Source organism: Vicugna pacos, chromosome 19 (genome assembly GCF_048564905.1).
Source record: "Vicugna pacos chromosome 19, VicPac4, whole genome shotgun sequence".
NCBI classification, from domain to species: Eukaryota; Metazoa; Chordata; class Mammalia; order Artiodactyla; family Camelidae; genus Vicugna; species Vicugna pacos.
The window spans coordinates 21727047-21742127 of record NC_133005.1 but is presented as its reverse complement, the minus strand read 5'-3'; the positions used below and the strand labels follow the sequence as shown (position 1 = coordinate 21742127).

The window sequence follows — 15081 nt, the reverse complement described above, 5'->3', positions numbered from 1 at the left end:
ATAAATTTCCACTATATATAAAAATAGATTTTAGATGCCCACTATCACCACTCCTATTCAACACAGTCTTGGAAGTCCTAGCCACAGCCATCAGGCAAGAGAGGGAAATAAAAGGGATCCAAATTGGAAAAGAAGAGGTAAAAGTGTCACTATATGCTGACAACATTTTACTATATATAGAAAACCCTAAAAGGTCCACACAAAAACTACTAGAGCTGATTGAAGAATTCAGCAAGATAGCAGGTTACAAGACTAACGTTCAAAAATCAGTTGCATTTCTTTACACTAACAATGAATCAACAGAAAAAGAAAATAAAGAAACAATCCCCTTCAAAATATCACCCAAAGTAATAAAATACCTAGGAATAAATCTAACCAAGGTGGTGAAAGAATTATACACAGAAAATTATAAACCACTGATGAAGGAAATTAAAGAAGACTTTAAAAAATGGAAAGATATCCCATGCTCTTGGATTGGAAGAATCAATATTGTTAAAATGGTCACACTGCCCAAGGCAATCTACAGATTTAATGCAATCCCTATCAAATTACCCAGGACATATTTCAGAGAACTAAAACAAATCATAATGAAATTTATATGGAACCATCAAAGACCTAGAATTGCCAAAGCATTACTGAAGAAAAAGAAAGAGGCTGGAGGACTAACTCTCCCAGACTTCAGACAATACTATAGAGCTACAGTCATCAAGACAGCATGGTATTGATACAAAAACAGACGTATAGACCAATGGAACAGAATACAGAACCCAGAAATGAACCCACAAACTTTTGGTCAACTCATTTTCGACAAAGGAGGCAAGAATATACAATGGAATAAAGACAGTCTCTTCAGCAAACGGTGTTGGGAAAACTGGACAGCAGCATGTAAAATAATGAAGCTAGAACACTCCCTTACACCATACACAAAAATCAACTCAAAATGGATCAAAGACTTAAACATAAGACAAGATACAATAAACCTCCTAGAAGAAAATATAGGCAAAACATTATCTGACATACATCTCAAAAATGTTCTCTTAGAACAGTCTACTCAAGCAATAGAAATAAAAGCAAGAATAAACAAATTGGACCTATTGAAACTTACAAGTTTCTGCACAGCAAAGGAAACCATAAGTAAAACAAAAAGACAACCTATGGAATGGGAGAAAATTTTTGCAAATAAAACTGACAAAGGCTTGATCTCCACAATATATAAGCAACTCATACGACTTAATAAGAAAAAAACAAACAACCCAATCCAAAAATGGGCAGAAGACCTAAACAAGCAATTCTCCAAGGAAAACATACAAATGATCAATAGGCATATGAAAAAATGCTCAGTATCACTAATTATCAGAGGAATGCAAATCAAAACTACAATGAGGTATCACCTCACACCAGTCAGAATGGCCATCATTCAAAAATCCACAAATGACAAATGCTGGAAAGGCTGTGGAGAAAAGGGAACCCTCCCACACTGCTGGTGGGAATGCAGTTTGGTGCAGCCACTGTGGAAAACAGTACGGAGATTCCTCAAAAGACTATGAATAGACTTACCATATGACCTAGGAATCCCACTCCTGGGCATATATCCAGAAGGAACCCTACTCCAAAATGACATCTGCATCCCAATGTTTATAGCAGCACTATTTAGAATAGCCAAGACATGGAAGCAGCCTAAATGTCCATCAACAGATGACTGGATAAAGAAGAAGTGGTATATTTATACAATGGAATACTATTCAGCCATAAAAACTGACAGTGCCATTTGCAGCAACATGGATGCTCCTGGAGAATGTCATTCTAAGTGAAGTAAGCCAGAAAGAGAAAGAAAAATACCATATGAGATCGCTCATATGAGGAATCTAAAAACAAAACATAACATAAATACAAAACAGAAACAGACTCATAGACATAGAATACAAACTTGTGGTGCCAAGGGAGCAGGGGTGGGAAGGGACAGATTGGGATTTTAAAATGCAGAATAGATAAACATGATTATACTGTATAGCACAGGGAAATATGTCCAATATCTTGTAATAACCTTTAATGAAAAAAAAAAGAAAACAAATATATGTATGTATATGCATGACTGGGACATTGTGCTGTACACCAGAAACTGACACATTGCAATTGACTGTACTTCAAAAAAATACAAAAAAAATTTCCTATTATTCAACATTTACATTTTTTCCAAAATATCTCCTTTTATTGACATCTTATGGGTCATTGCATTACATGCAATTGTATATGTATACTTTTACAGATTTTGGTACAAATTGTCCTCCATAAAATGTGTTCATTTTTGAATTTCCCAAAATGCCTAAAGAGAGCCTTGCACATGGTGGACATAATCCATGTGGGATGAATGAATGAAGAGAATCCAGAAAAATCTTTGCCCCTCCCTCTAGTCTTTCTTCTTTTCTTTTGAGCCCTCAGTGGAAGACCTGCTGATTCTTCAGTCCCCACGGGAAGGGCCTGTGCAAACTAACCACCTCGAATCTCTCACCACTTTGGAGGCTGGGGAAACAGGTCCTGAGAGAGAGCATCTGATTCTGAACCTGCCTGTGGGTGATGGTAAGGCTGGGGCCAGAGGGGCCTCCCTGAGGCTTCGACTCCCCTCCCAGCCCAAGCCTCCCCCACGTCACACCCACAGGACAGCCCTTCCTCACCTCTTTCCAAACCTTCACGTTCTTCATAAATCACATTGATATTCAAGTGGCTTGTGCTACATCAGATGGAAAAAATAAAGAGAAACCCTGTACATACAAGTTCCTAAAATACATCCAGCATGGAGGAGATCTTGAACATTTTTTTCTCTGAAACCCATTTGGGTAATTTTGTTTGTTTTTCAGTTGTATTTCTTAATTTTTTATTAATACCTGACATGAAGTGGAGAAGAAGGATGATGAAATTTGGAATCCAAAGGTTTAGATTTGAGTCTGGCATTGACTCAGACACACAATCTCTCTGGGCCTCCATTCTCTCCCCTCTAACGTGGCAGTTGTCCTAAAATCTGCTTCCTGGGAGCCAGGTAAGGATCAGGGGAGACGGTGGCTATAAAAGCGAGCCCTGTGATAATTGTATAACTGTTTAACTACATTGATAATATTTGCTGCTGTTGATAAGACTGAAAAACATTTCCCTAACCTGGCATGCCCGGCCCCTGAGGCCTTTCAAAGATGGGTTTCTCAATGGGGAGAAAAGAAGAAACTAAACCGTCAGGGCGGAAAGAGCATGTGTGGAGGGCAGGGAAGCCTGCGGTCCAGTTCCAGGTGCTTGGGGCCTCGGTGCCCTCATCGGCAGAAGGAAGAAGTTGGACAACTGACCCTTCCGCTCTCTTCTGGCTCTGAGACCAGGGCACTTACTCAGTGACCCGGAGGAAATCATTTCTCCGAAGGCCTTAGTTCTCCCATCTGGAAAAGGAAGGGATTGGGCTGGATGACCTCCCTGGTCCATTTACGTTCTGAGAATTTGCACAACCCCCGGGACCCAACCACTTCTGTTCTCCAAGGCGGCCTTGGTGCCGGGGCTCTTATGCAAACCGCAAGCCTTCCGGGCCGTGGCCTCAAAGCCCACAGGTGGTGGGCTGTGGTTTCCTCTCTCCTGGGCTTGGTTTTCCGGTCGCATGCTCACAGGTGGCTGAGTGACAACTTGGTGGCGTGAACCAACCTTCCATCCCTAGGCCATCACACGTGCTGAGCGGGCTGCCCGCAGATGTCCCTTCCTCCCACATCCTCCTTCTGTTTCAGGGTGGAACCGGCCTCTCCGGCCCGCCCCACTCCCCACCCCCGACCCCGGCCTGGCACTGTGTGCTCCCCATAAACTCATTTGCAGTCTCCTCCTGGGACGGGGCTGCCTGCTCTCTGCGCATCTTCTTCCTGCCGGCTCTGCCTCCAAGTGATCTTTTCCCTCCTCCTTAGTAACTCACTCTTCCTTACCTCCGTAATCGGTGTCCACCACTCCTTCCACACCTCTTTTTTGGCTCTTAACACTTTCTGTCTTTTAAGAAAATTTCAAGTTGCTCCCTGTCTTCTGGGGGCTGGGTGTCTCTAGTCCTGACCGCCCACCTCCCACAGGCACTCCATGAAATGAGCGCTGTTGGGTGTTGTAAGGGACTTTTACACGTCTACTCTTTCTTCAAGGTTTTGCTTGATTGAGTGGTTTGGGTGAGAGTGGAAAATTTGGGCATAGACACAGTCAAGTGAAGGCTTTGTTATTAGTCCCAGGGGGTCCTGTCTTCCTGTTCAGCCCTGAGTTTAATAACACCATCACCACCAGTATCATTAACAACAGTCCCCTGAATGAACGACCCAGAGAGGCCCAGGTGTCACTGAGCTGGAGGACCTGTCAGCAACAGGGCGGCATAGACAGGTCTCCACTGTCCGCCGGACCCGTGTTCAGAGCCTGCTTCACTCCTTGTTAGCTGTACCCTTGCCAAGTACTTAGCTTCTCTATTTCTTATTTAGACAATGGAATTCTGGTTTCTTATTTAGACAATGGAATCGTAATACCTCCCTCATAGGGTTGTCGTGAAGCTTAAAAACCAACTGATGTGGAATTCTTAGCATGGAGCCTGGTGTTGGGAAATAGTGGCCAAGCATGCAGACTCACACACTCCCCTCCTGAAGTCACTAACAGATTGAGACTGTGTATTGTTAGATGCCAGATGAGTGACCCACGGCAGGTTCCAGAGGCTCAGACAAAGGGAGGCAGTGCCCTGTGTCATTTACAAAGGGCTTTTATGGACGTCACCGCACGATTCCTCAGCGTGCTCAGGAGGGTGAGCCGTGCTGGTATCATCATATCCAGTTTTCAGAGGAGAAACTTTAGGCTCAGAGGGGTGATGTGATTTGCCCAAGGTCCACCTGATTATAGAAATATGTGCTTATGGTAAGTTAGAATATGTGTCTGACACCTAAACCTAGGTTTGCTTGTTTCACCCCAAACTCTCTTTCCTCAACACACTGGCATGATCAGGAGGAGGGGAGATACTTTCTTGGGGTCTTGGTACAGAAGGAATACGGAAGGTGTTCCAGGCAGGGGCATTTTATAAACAGGTCTAGAGGCAGGGACAAGTATGTTGGGGTCCAGGAAAAATGACTAGGTATGTTTTGCCAAAGAGGAGAGTTCATGTAAAAGCAGTAGGGAAAAACAAAATTAAGTTGAACATACACTGGAGGGCCTTGAACGTCAGACTAAGGAACTTGAGCTGTGGTAGGCCATGGGGAGTCACTGAAGGTTTCAGAGGAGGGGAGTAACATGATCTCATCAAGATGATGAGAGGCCTCCAAACATGACTCATCAGGAAAGCCGGAGAAACGGATGTTTAACCTAGAGGAGAAGGGACATGTTGGAAGAGAAGGGGGTGTTTGCCAGCCAGGGGGAGAACATGATGATTGTCGGGTGAAGAGAGGGGTACAGGGGCTCGTGTGGGATCAGTGAGGGATAATGGGGGATAGGGGAGAAGCAGTGAGGACCAATGGGTAGAAGTTCTGAAATTCTCAGTTCAAATGGGGAAGAACTTTCTGGTCCTTTCAGTGCACTTGAACGCCAGATACTGAGAGCCCACCGGGTGCTCTAGGCACAGTGATGCAGTGGGGATGGAGTGGTGATGGAAACAGACAAAGATCCCACCCTCATGGAGCAGGAAAGATGTGTCTTAAACAGAATCGGCCCAGAAATAGATGTTACAGCCAGAGCTGTCTGGTGCCCGCTTGGGCTGCTTGAAGAGTGTGAGTTTCCTGTCTCCGGAGTTTTCATGAGAAAAGTGTCAGGAAAGGGACACTTGCACTGGGAGAAAGGCTGGGTCCATGGTTTCTCATAAAATTCTGTGCCTTTACATGTGTTGCAAAATCTTCAGCAACCGTAAATCCCTTCATGAGAGGGAGAGAAAAGGCAAATGATCAATTAGCATCTCTTTTTTTTCCTTTTTTTTTTAAAGCCCTTGTTCGCATGTTCCATCCGAACTGGAATCTGAGGGGCAGAGAGGGCAGCCAAGCAGGAATTTCATCTGCGTGTAGTCGGGTGACTCCACCTGTGAATTGAAAATCATTTAGCTGAAATTGTGACACGGCTTGCCACGACAGCCCGCCTGCAGGCTGGGGCTGGGGCTGGGGCTGGGGCTGGGGCTGTGGCCGTGGTGCAATCTTCCCGCAGTGAATACCAAGTCGACTCAGAGCAAGGAGATGAGGTCCTGCTGCTGGGCAGTTAGCAGACCACAAAGAGCCCAGCCAGCGCATAGGCGGGGGAGGAGGGAAGCCGGCACCTCCCTGTCTACAGGAAGTGTCGTATCTACGATTTCAGGGTTTTGAACTTCCCTACCATGCTGGCACCTCTGAGGGAAGGCTAATGAGGAAACTGAGGCTCAGAGGAGTAACAGATTCTACCAAAGTCACACAGCAGGCCAACCCCAGAGCCCCACGTTCAGTCAGGGTCTTCTGAATCCACCTTGGGCATCATTCTACCACACCCCCGGGGGTCAAGATGGATCAACTACAGATCCTTCCAAGGAGAGACCAAGGGGCCAGTGAGCAGGCACCACCGTCCACAACTGTGGATCCCACTGCAAAATCTACAATACTCGGAGTACAGAGTGCTTTAAGGATGACAAGAGAACTAAGAACATCGACACTAAGCTGTGACCCTGGGCCAGGCAGCGGCAGCGCTGAGTACTTACTCTCGTGCTCTCCCTCAATTCTCACAGCAAGTCCACCTCAGTTTTACAGATGAGGACACAGGGGCCTTGAAAGGCGAGGTGACAGCAGAGCCCGAGTTTGGACCCAGGTCTGAGTGAGCTCAGCGTTCTTCTTCAAGGGCAGCATGGCCTCGCCGTCACCCCTGCAGGTTGTCCTGCTGGGAAGGAGCGCTCAGGGTCCGAGTCGTGGCTCCCAGGCCAGAGCAGTAACAATAATAAGAAACCTCGCTCCATCCATTTCCTTGTCCCCCACCTGAGGGTACACACAGCACCTCGCCCCACTCATCCCTCCCATTTGCACGGTTCTCGTGGTTTCTGGCAGGACTGACTCAGCATAACGAGGACTCTGCCCAGAGTCGCAGCCGTTGCGCTGGCAGAAACAGGACCCACGCTGCACACCACTTGACCTGCATATGCCTCTCTGTGCTCTGCTCTCCTCTGAGTCACCTGCCAGAGAACCAGGGGCCACATTCTGCAGGGCATGGGTGCAGAGCCACCAGAGCCTTGGGAAAGGCCAAGGTCCCACCTCACTTAGGCAGCCCACCTCCAGGTTAAGCTAACAGACTCTGCAGTCACTCACCCATGGGCGTGAATCTCCTGGTTGCACAGACTCGAGCTAATTCGTTCCCTCTCCTGTAAGGCAGCAAAAATAACGGTGCCCGTGTCGTAGGATTGACCTGAAGACAGGAAAAGGTAATAACTGTGATGTGTTTGACTAGTGCCTGCCCGAGGTGAGCGCCAAATTGACGGTAATTATTATTTCCAACTTTACATTGATTGATTGATTCATTTATTCAAAAATAAGTGTTCTCCTGCAGTGTGACAAACCCATGCTCGGTTCAGAGAAGATGTGAATAATGCTCAGCCTGGACTGTCAGAGAGCTAGGTCTAGGGATGGGGACAGATGTAAACAGATCATCTCAGTGCAGGGAGATGCGTATGGTGAGAGAGGTCCTGAAGTGTGCAAAGTGCTCTTTTCCAATCTGCCTTTCTATTCAGACTCACTTTTCTCAAGATCCAGTGTTACCAACTTTTCCCGGAAGACGTAATCTTGTCATCGTGGTTCCAGGTCTTCCTTCCCACTCTAACTCTGGGGGAGGCCTCGGAAATTTCTGCTCTGTCATGAACACTTGAAGCATTACCATTTTTTGAAACTCACCTTGTCTATCACAGGAACCCTTGTAAATGTCCACCATACTATCCACAGGTCTTGTAAATATCCATAGTAGGACCTTTTGAAAAATAGATCCCCTTAAAGCAACAAATAAGCAAACAAAACATGTAGAATGTCAGAGTCTCCCCCTACCCAGCTTTTTTCAATAGACTTGGAAGCTGGATTCAGAGAGGGTCTAAGACTTTCCCTCCAGTGTTACTGAGAGCATGGCAGAACCGGAACGAAACCATGTCACAGGGACAGCTTCAGTGGCTATTACCATTGCCTCATTTAAAAGAACAGTTTCCCCCCCATCTGAAGTCAAATTGACGTTTGATTCCAGATGACACCTCAATTTAATCCATTATGGTATACATCCATGCACTTCCCACTTTCTTCATCCCACCTGGTTATTCCCCCATTTAAGTGGGTCCAGAAATGGGGGCATGCCTCCCCCCAATCACAGGCGAGGCTTCCGAGGCTTCCAAGGCTTCAAGGTTTAGTGATGGCCCATGGCCCAGCCCGCATTGGAGCTCAGTGCTTCTAACACCAAATCAAGTGCCCTTTCTGCCACACTGTAACCTGAACAAGTGGGCCGTGATGAGCATCTCTTACTCACAAAGTGGAGACCGCCGAGGAGTGCGGATGCTGAGAAAGGACCAGGCAATCTTCTGTTTTGTCTTCTGCGGAGACATTTCTTTGACCCCCAGGGGACTTCTTGGCATCAGCTCCAGACGATATACTTCAAGAAAAGCATGACATCATTTCCTGAACCCTACGATCCAGGAAGTTCATCTCTGGGGGAAAAAAATCATAAAAACAAACTCCTTGTGTGTCTTTCTTACCTCCCCTTTTCTCCCCAAGCTGGTCTTGCACAAGCAGGATGACCTTCCATTGGGTGACAAATATGTCGTAAGTGAAACGTTTACAGGCACTACAGGAATGACCTGGTGCCTCACCCACCTCATTAGAATTCTAATTGGGGTGTGTAGGAGAGGCTTCTATAAATGGTAAGGCGATCCCAGCAGCCTGTCTCCCCACATCGTCCGTGCCATTCCCAGACGAGCCCAGAGAGGAGGCAGAGGAAGGAGAAACATGTCTGGTGAGTGCACATGGTGTTTTCTCTGCCGGTCCCCACTGGACGTCCATGCTTCTCCTGGGCTGTCTGAGAGGACAGAGTGTTCAGCTCGGGACAGCTGCCTTGGGGCCTTAGAGATTAGATCTCAGTATTTCGGTGTTCTATTCAGAGGCACCTCGTTCTCAGTGGCTGCCTAGTCTCTCTAGTGTGGTCCCGGGGTAGAGCATGTTCGGGGCGGATTTCTGCTTAATGGGCAAGGTATTCAATGCAGCTGGAGGTCACATCCCCTTAGACAGATGGACCAGCTCTGCCCTTTGAAGTCAGCCGGTACCTGCTTCTCAAGTTTCTCAATGCAGTTCTACCAGCTGCCAGTAATGTAGTCAAGGAAAAGCACGTCTCAGAGCTACAAGGGAGAGTGGGTGAGTGACAGCATGTCAGTTGCTTTCAAAGAAACCACCAGTGGCACTGGAATGCTCCTAAGTAAACGACACATCCGGAAGCACCGGCAGGCTCTTTGGAAGTGACTTGATGAGCTGAAATAGCCAGGAGCAGAAGGAGCAGGTTTGCCGAAGACAGTTCCTAGGAGTGCACCAAGGGCAGGGGTGAGAAAGCACAGCTGGGAAGAACACAGGTTCTCTGGCTCTGTGGTCACGTGGAGGACTGGGTTCTGGTCAGATGGCACCCCTGTTAAGCTGCGTGCTAATTATTGCCTGTTGTGGGTGCTCAGCCTAGTGGGTTGGCAGCGACGCCAAACCCAAACAAGGCATGAGTCAAACCAGTAAAATATTGTCAATGGTGGTTAGGGTCGCGGGAAGCTTTGCCCAAGAAATCGCTTAGCACAATGCAAAAGGCAAATGCTGGTTGCTTCAGCGATCACAAAGACCAAGACAGGGAGGCTGCAAAAATGGACCCTTCCCCTGTCCCCCACTTCCTCCTTTGAGGCTGCAGCCGCGCTAGCTGCTGAAAACAGGAGTTGTGGATCCTGTTTACTTTAACAAGAAGGGATGTCAGCTGTCACACCCAGGCCACTTCACTGCCTCTGGAGGAGGTGGCCCAGGAAGGGGCAGAGACTTACGGGGTCCCACAGAAACTGGATAGCAGAGCCCAGACTAGGTTCCAGAAGGGCCCTTCCCACTGAGTCCTGTTTCCAGAGCTGAGCTCCCACATCAGTGCGTGTGACATCTGCAACACAGAAAAGTAATTCTGAACCTGGTTTCTCATTTGAACTCTTACCAACAGCCACCACTGAGCCTCAGGCTCCCAGGTTAAGACCAAGGTCCAGGCCGGTCCTGGTCACTCACCACACAGTGCTGTGTACGTGGTTCCTGGATGAATGAGTTAGCTTACTGGACAGCACAAGGGTGGCGGGAGCACCCAGATCAGTGCAATGGGGTGTCTGCCCTCCGTGGGCTTGCAGCCTGCCTGTGTTGTTGACACCAGTCACAGCCAAGTGACATGCGAGGTGGATTGTGGTCAGGCAGCTTTATAAATCCAGGCTGGTGCTGTGGGGCCAGAAGGAGGAGGAGAATCCTGGCCACAGTTTCAGATGGAAGGACCCTGGGAACCAGGGGCACTTGGTCATGGACAATGAGCTGGACTTGGTCTGAGGTAGTTTTGTGGGGTGAGGAGTGTTCTGGGCAGAGGGAATGGAAAAGAAATGTGAGGGAAGGTGGGCGAGAGTGACCTGGGGAACCCACGTGTGCTGGTCTGAGAGCACTGTGTCCAGCTCTCCGTCTAAGGTTCTTGTTGGGATCAGCGGGGTTCTCCCAGTGGAGAGGGTCACCTGGGCAGTGGAGAGGGTGGAGGGGATGACGGGGGTGGAGGGAGGCCTGGCGGTGTTCTGCACAAAGTAGTCCGGCACCCTCTGCCTGCTGCCCACTGAGGCCAGAGCCTCACTGCGAACAGGAACGAGGTTGTGGACACAGACGCTGGGCCCAATGTGGCAGGGAAGCATTGCTCCCCATCCTCAAAGCCACTCAGAGGCCCTGGGTCAGAGGCAGAGTCCTCAGGGTTCAAACCTGGACACAGAGCTCTGCCTGCAGGAGGCCAGAACCCCTGTGCTGGGGACTAGGGCTCTGTCCCACAGGGCCGGTGAGCTTTGCTGGCTGACTAATTATGGTCCCCAGCCTCAGTCCCCAGTCTCCAGGTACCTGTGCCTCTCTGGGCTTGGGGTCAGCACAGAACATCTTTCCTTGGAGCTGCGACGCTGGTGGCTCTTTCTCCACTTCGCAGCCCCCGTGCTGGGGTCTGGCTGCTCTGTTCACCTCGTGTAACTTTTCTTGCTCGGCCTCTACCTGCTGGGCTGCGCTCCACGGGTGGGGCAGCCCTCCTCCTCCCCGGGGCCCAGATGCCGGCCCAGGGCGTGAACAGGAGTTAGGAAATGCTTTCCGCGGGAACCAAGGGCCAGGTCTTCCACTGAGAGGGGTTCAGAGGGAGCCTGCCTTCCTCTCTCTCAGCCTGTATTCCTCCTTTTAAAATAAGAGACAGTGGTTTCTGCCCTGCCTCCCTTCCAGAGCGGCTGGATGGCTCCAGTAAAAGAGCTCTGATGAGTGTAAACGCTGTGCAGACCTAAAGTACTGATTCTCAGTCCTGGCTCCATGTTAGAATCATCAGGAGAGTTCAAGGGGGGAAAATGCAATGCTGTGCCTAGCACAGAGATTCTAACTTCACGGATCAGTGGTGGTGTTCAGGCTAACATGACCCTTTCCAGGTGATTCTCCCGTGCAGGGCAGTGAGGGTCTGAGAGATCCTAAACTCTCTCTGGAAGTGAAGAAGGCCAGGAGTCCTTCTTTTCTCTCCTCTTGCTATGACCGTGTGATGTCAAGGCAGGGATGAGGCCGCGGGAGGACCTTTCTGAACTGTGGCATCTTCCTGGAACCGTGCCTGTCACTGCTGCCACCACCTTGGCTGGCTGCAGGGTGGCTGCTTGGAGTCGCATGTGGTCAGGCCACACAGGGCTTGGGACCAGGCCCTGCTTGAGTGGGTGATATCTGGCAAGTGACGTCACCTGACTGGACTTCCAAATCCCTCATCTGTGAAATGGGAATAATCACATCACGTTGGAGGGGGAGTAACCATGAAAAGACATATGCTGGCAAAATGCTTAGCATTGTGTCTGCACATCTGAGGTTCTCCATGGCAGCCCACAGAAAAGCTCAAACCCCCCTCTATCCTGGGTTGCTGATGCCATTACGTGTGGGATCCCAAGGCATTGGTACCTGTCCCACCTCTGAAGGCCCCAGTGCTAGTGATGGGCACCTGTGGGATCCCAACAATAACCCTACGAAGGGGGATGTTCAGTTTCACCATCCCCGTCTGCAGAGATGCTGAGACCATGGCCAAGGCCGCTCAGCCACCCGTTCAGGGGTCATTCCCCTTCACCCTGGAGAACCTCGCCAGCCCCTCGCTCGGCCACCCAGGGAGCCCCAGTCTTCCCCACTGTCTGGGCGCCGAGAAATCACATCACCTATGCTGCACAGGGACTGACAATGTCCAAATGTGGGGGAAAGATGAAGGGAGGCGGCACAGGCTAAAGAGAGAGAGAAGAGACTGGTGAAGGCTAAGAGGAAACCACTGGTGCTCCTGGGGTGAGTGGGGCCCCGGCCAGGAGCTGGAGACGTCCTGGGCCTGGAGAGGAGGGGCAGGGGGCTGCTGGGAATGACTCATCCCCCCCCCACTGACCAGGACCTAAGACCTGGTTTCTGGGCCAAGCTCTGCTTCTGAACTACCCTGTGACCTCAGCAGATGGCTTCCTCTTCCAGGGCCTCAGTTTTCTTACCTGTAACATGGGAATATTGGACTACATCCCTATTTTTCAAGCTGCCGGTTGTCATCCATTAGCAAGTTGGGAAACCAGTTTAGTGGATTGTGACCTGCAAATTTTTTTAAATGAATTAAAAAACAGCAGTGCATTGTACGTAGTGAGGGTTAGCATTGTTCTGTGAAACTTTACCTCAATTATGGACCCATGAGTGTAAACAATGTATAAAATGAATTTCTCAATGTGGTCTCTTCTAAGAAGTTGAAGGCCAGATGATATTGAACACATCTATCAGCCCTAAATAACTGTAGAAATTGTAAGATTTCAAAAAACCCCAAAACTTTTGTCTAGAAGAGAGACCTAGGGAATAGGGTCTGAGCAGGCGGGGGAGATGCAGCCCCCAGAGTATCGGCATGTCGTGACAGGCACCTGCCAGCAGCTCTCTGGTCCTCTCAGGAGGAGTAGGTGAAAATCCCGGCCCCACACTTGCAACCAAGTCCCCCTCCCTGTCTGCTGAGGGGACCTGCTTACAGCATCAGCCGATAAGGATGGAGACGAGTGAGCCCCTCTCGCAGTCTGGAGCCTGTTCCGAGCTCCTTGTGTGACCCCTGCCAAAGGTGGACCACAGACCAAGTGGAGGGTTACGTTATCATGTATATATGTAATTAGGCTTGGCTGTGAATGACAGTGAGCCCCAACTAACATGGCTTAGAGAGCTAAACAAGACAAAGTCTACTTGTTCCTCACACAATAGGTCTGGATGTGGGCAGTTCCGGGGGGTAAGGCAGCTGCAAAATCCCTGGGGCCCAGGCTCTGTGCAGGCGCACACCCTGACATCCTGAGGTCATGCTTGGTCTAAGATGACCTCTAGAGTCGTATCCACATCACACTCACACTCAGGGCAGTGGATGAAAGAAGACAGAGGTGAGCAGGCTAAGAGCATTTGCCAACCTGTTTTGAAAAAGACATTTCCTCAAAGGGATTGAAAACAGATATTCAGATAAATACTTGCAAGTGAGCATTCATAGCAGCACGAGTCACAAGAGCCAAAAGTTAGACACTACCTAAATGTCCCTCAAGGGATGAATGGAGGAACAAAATACAGTATATCAATATGGTGGAATATTATTCAGCCATAAAAAAGGAATGAACCAGTACTGATAAATGCTACCACATGGGTGAATTTTGAAAACATTATGCTAAGTGAAAGAAACCAGACCCAAAGACTACATCTATGTGTGATTCCATTGACATGAAATGACCAGAAGAGGCAAATCCATGGGAACAGAAAGTAGATCAGTGGTCGCCAGGGGGATAGAGTTATTTTGGGGGGTGGGGAGTGACTGCTAATGAGCAGGGGGTTTCTTTTGGGGGAAAAGTTCTGAAACTGGATAGTGGTGATGGTTGCACAACACTGTGAATGTACTAAATGTCACTGAATTGTATGCTTTAAAATGGTTAAAATTGTGAATTTTACCTCAATTAAAAAAAAGAAGGTTTTCTGGAAATTAATCCATATAGCTGATACCTAAGAGTCATTGGCCAGAACTCATTCACGTGGCCCCCCAGCTACAAGGGAACCTGGGAAAATGTGCCCATTAACATGGGAGATTTCATTACCAGGAAAGAAGGAGCAAGTAAACATTGGGATAGAGCCTCAGCAGTCACTACCAGGTTAGGACTGCCTGTGGCACTGACGTTCTCAGGAAAAAACAATTAGGGAAATGGCCCCACGCCTGACACTGGAGTTCACCCATGACTCAAGGAGGTGGGCCGGAATTTTGAGAAGAGCCCTGGGACGAGAGTTCAGAAATGCCCCATTGTGGGCAAACCACCTCCCGGGCCTCCAAGGCCTCACCTCCAGAAGCAGCGTGGGGAGGGTGTGCGCTGTCTCCAAGGTTGCCTTTCCTCTAATGTTTTTGAAGAGCATATGCTGATGAGTCAATTGTGAGAGCTGATGCCCTTTCATCCCTGCCCTTCACCCAGGCAGGGGCAGAAAACAGCCCTGAGGCTCATAAACTTGAGAAGAAACTTGGATGGTTGTGTATCTCCCCCCCAACCCTGCCCCGCCCCTGCCCTTTTCTTTCTAGAACACACTCTGGCTATGATTTGTGCTACATCAAGGGATGGTGGGAGGGGTCAGCAGAGGCCCCTGCATAATCCACAGACAGGATCATCAGATCCTTGGTTTGGGGCTGGCCAAGCCGATCCTAGAGTTCAGAAGTGGGGCAATGACTGAGGGAGGCAGCTAGTTGAAGGAAAGGGTTTCAGGAACCTCCCTGGGGGCTTTGTGAGCATACACTCAACCTGCCCGTCCCCCTGGGGATGTGGGGACCCTCCCCTTCTGCTTACCTCCCACGTAGAATGCCCTTTGGAACACAGTGTCCCCTTCT

The 15081-nt window shown here is 49.0% G+C and overlaps 1 protein-coding gene and 1 long non-coding RNA gene across 2 annotated transcripts in view; one reads left to right on the top strand and one right to left on the bottom strand.

Annotated features, from left to right (window-relative positions):
- Positions 1-7336: 7336 nt before the first annotated feature.
- LOC116279145 (uncharacterized) lies at positions 7337-8594 on the bottom strand. Its single transcript, XR_012061441.1, has 3 exons — positions 8470-8594; positions 7857-7929; positions 7337-7374 (listed from the first exon to the last, which is right to left on the bottom strand). It is a non-coding gene; the product is annotated as an uncharacterized lncRNA (long non-coding RNA).
- Positions 8595-8831: 237 nt separating this feature from the next.
- TGM3 (transglutaminase 3) overlaps positions 8832-15081 on the top strand; it is a 38417-nt gene continuing 32167 nt past the window's right edge. The window contains exon 1 of the mRNA XM_006207312.4: positions 8832-8952. Coding sequence (XP_006207374.1) covers positions 8946-8952 — 7 coding nt within the window. The 5' untranslated portion in view covers positions 8832-8945. The remainder of the gene's footprint in view (positions 8953-15081) is intronic.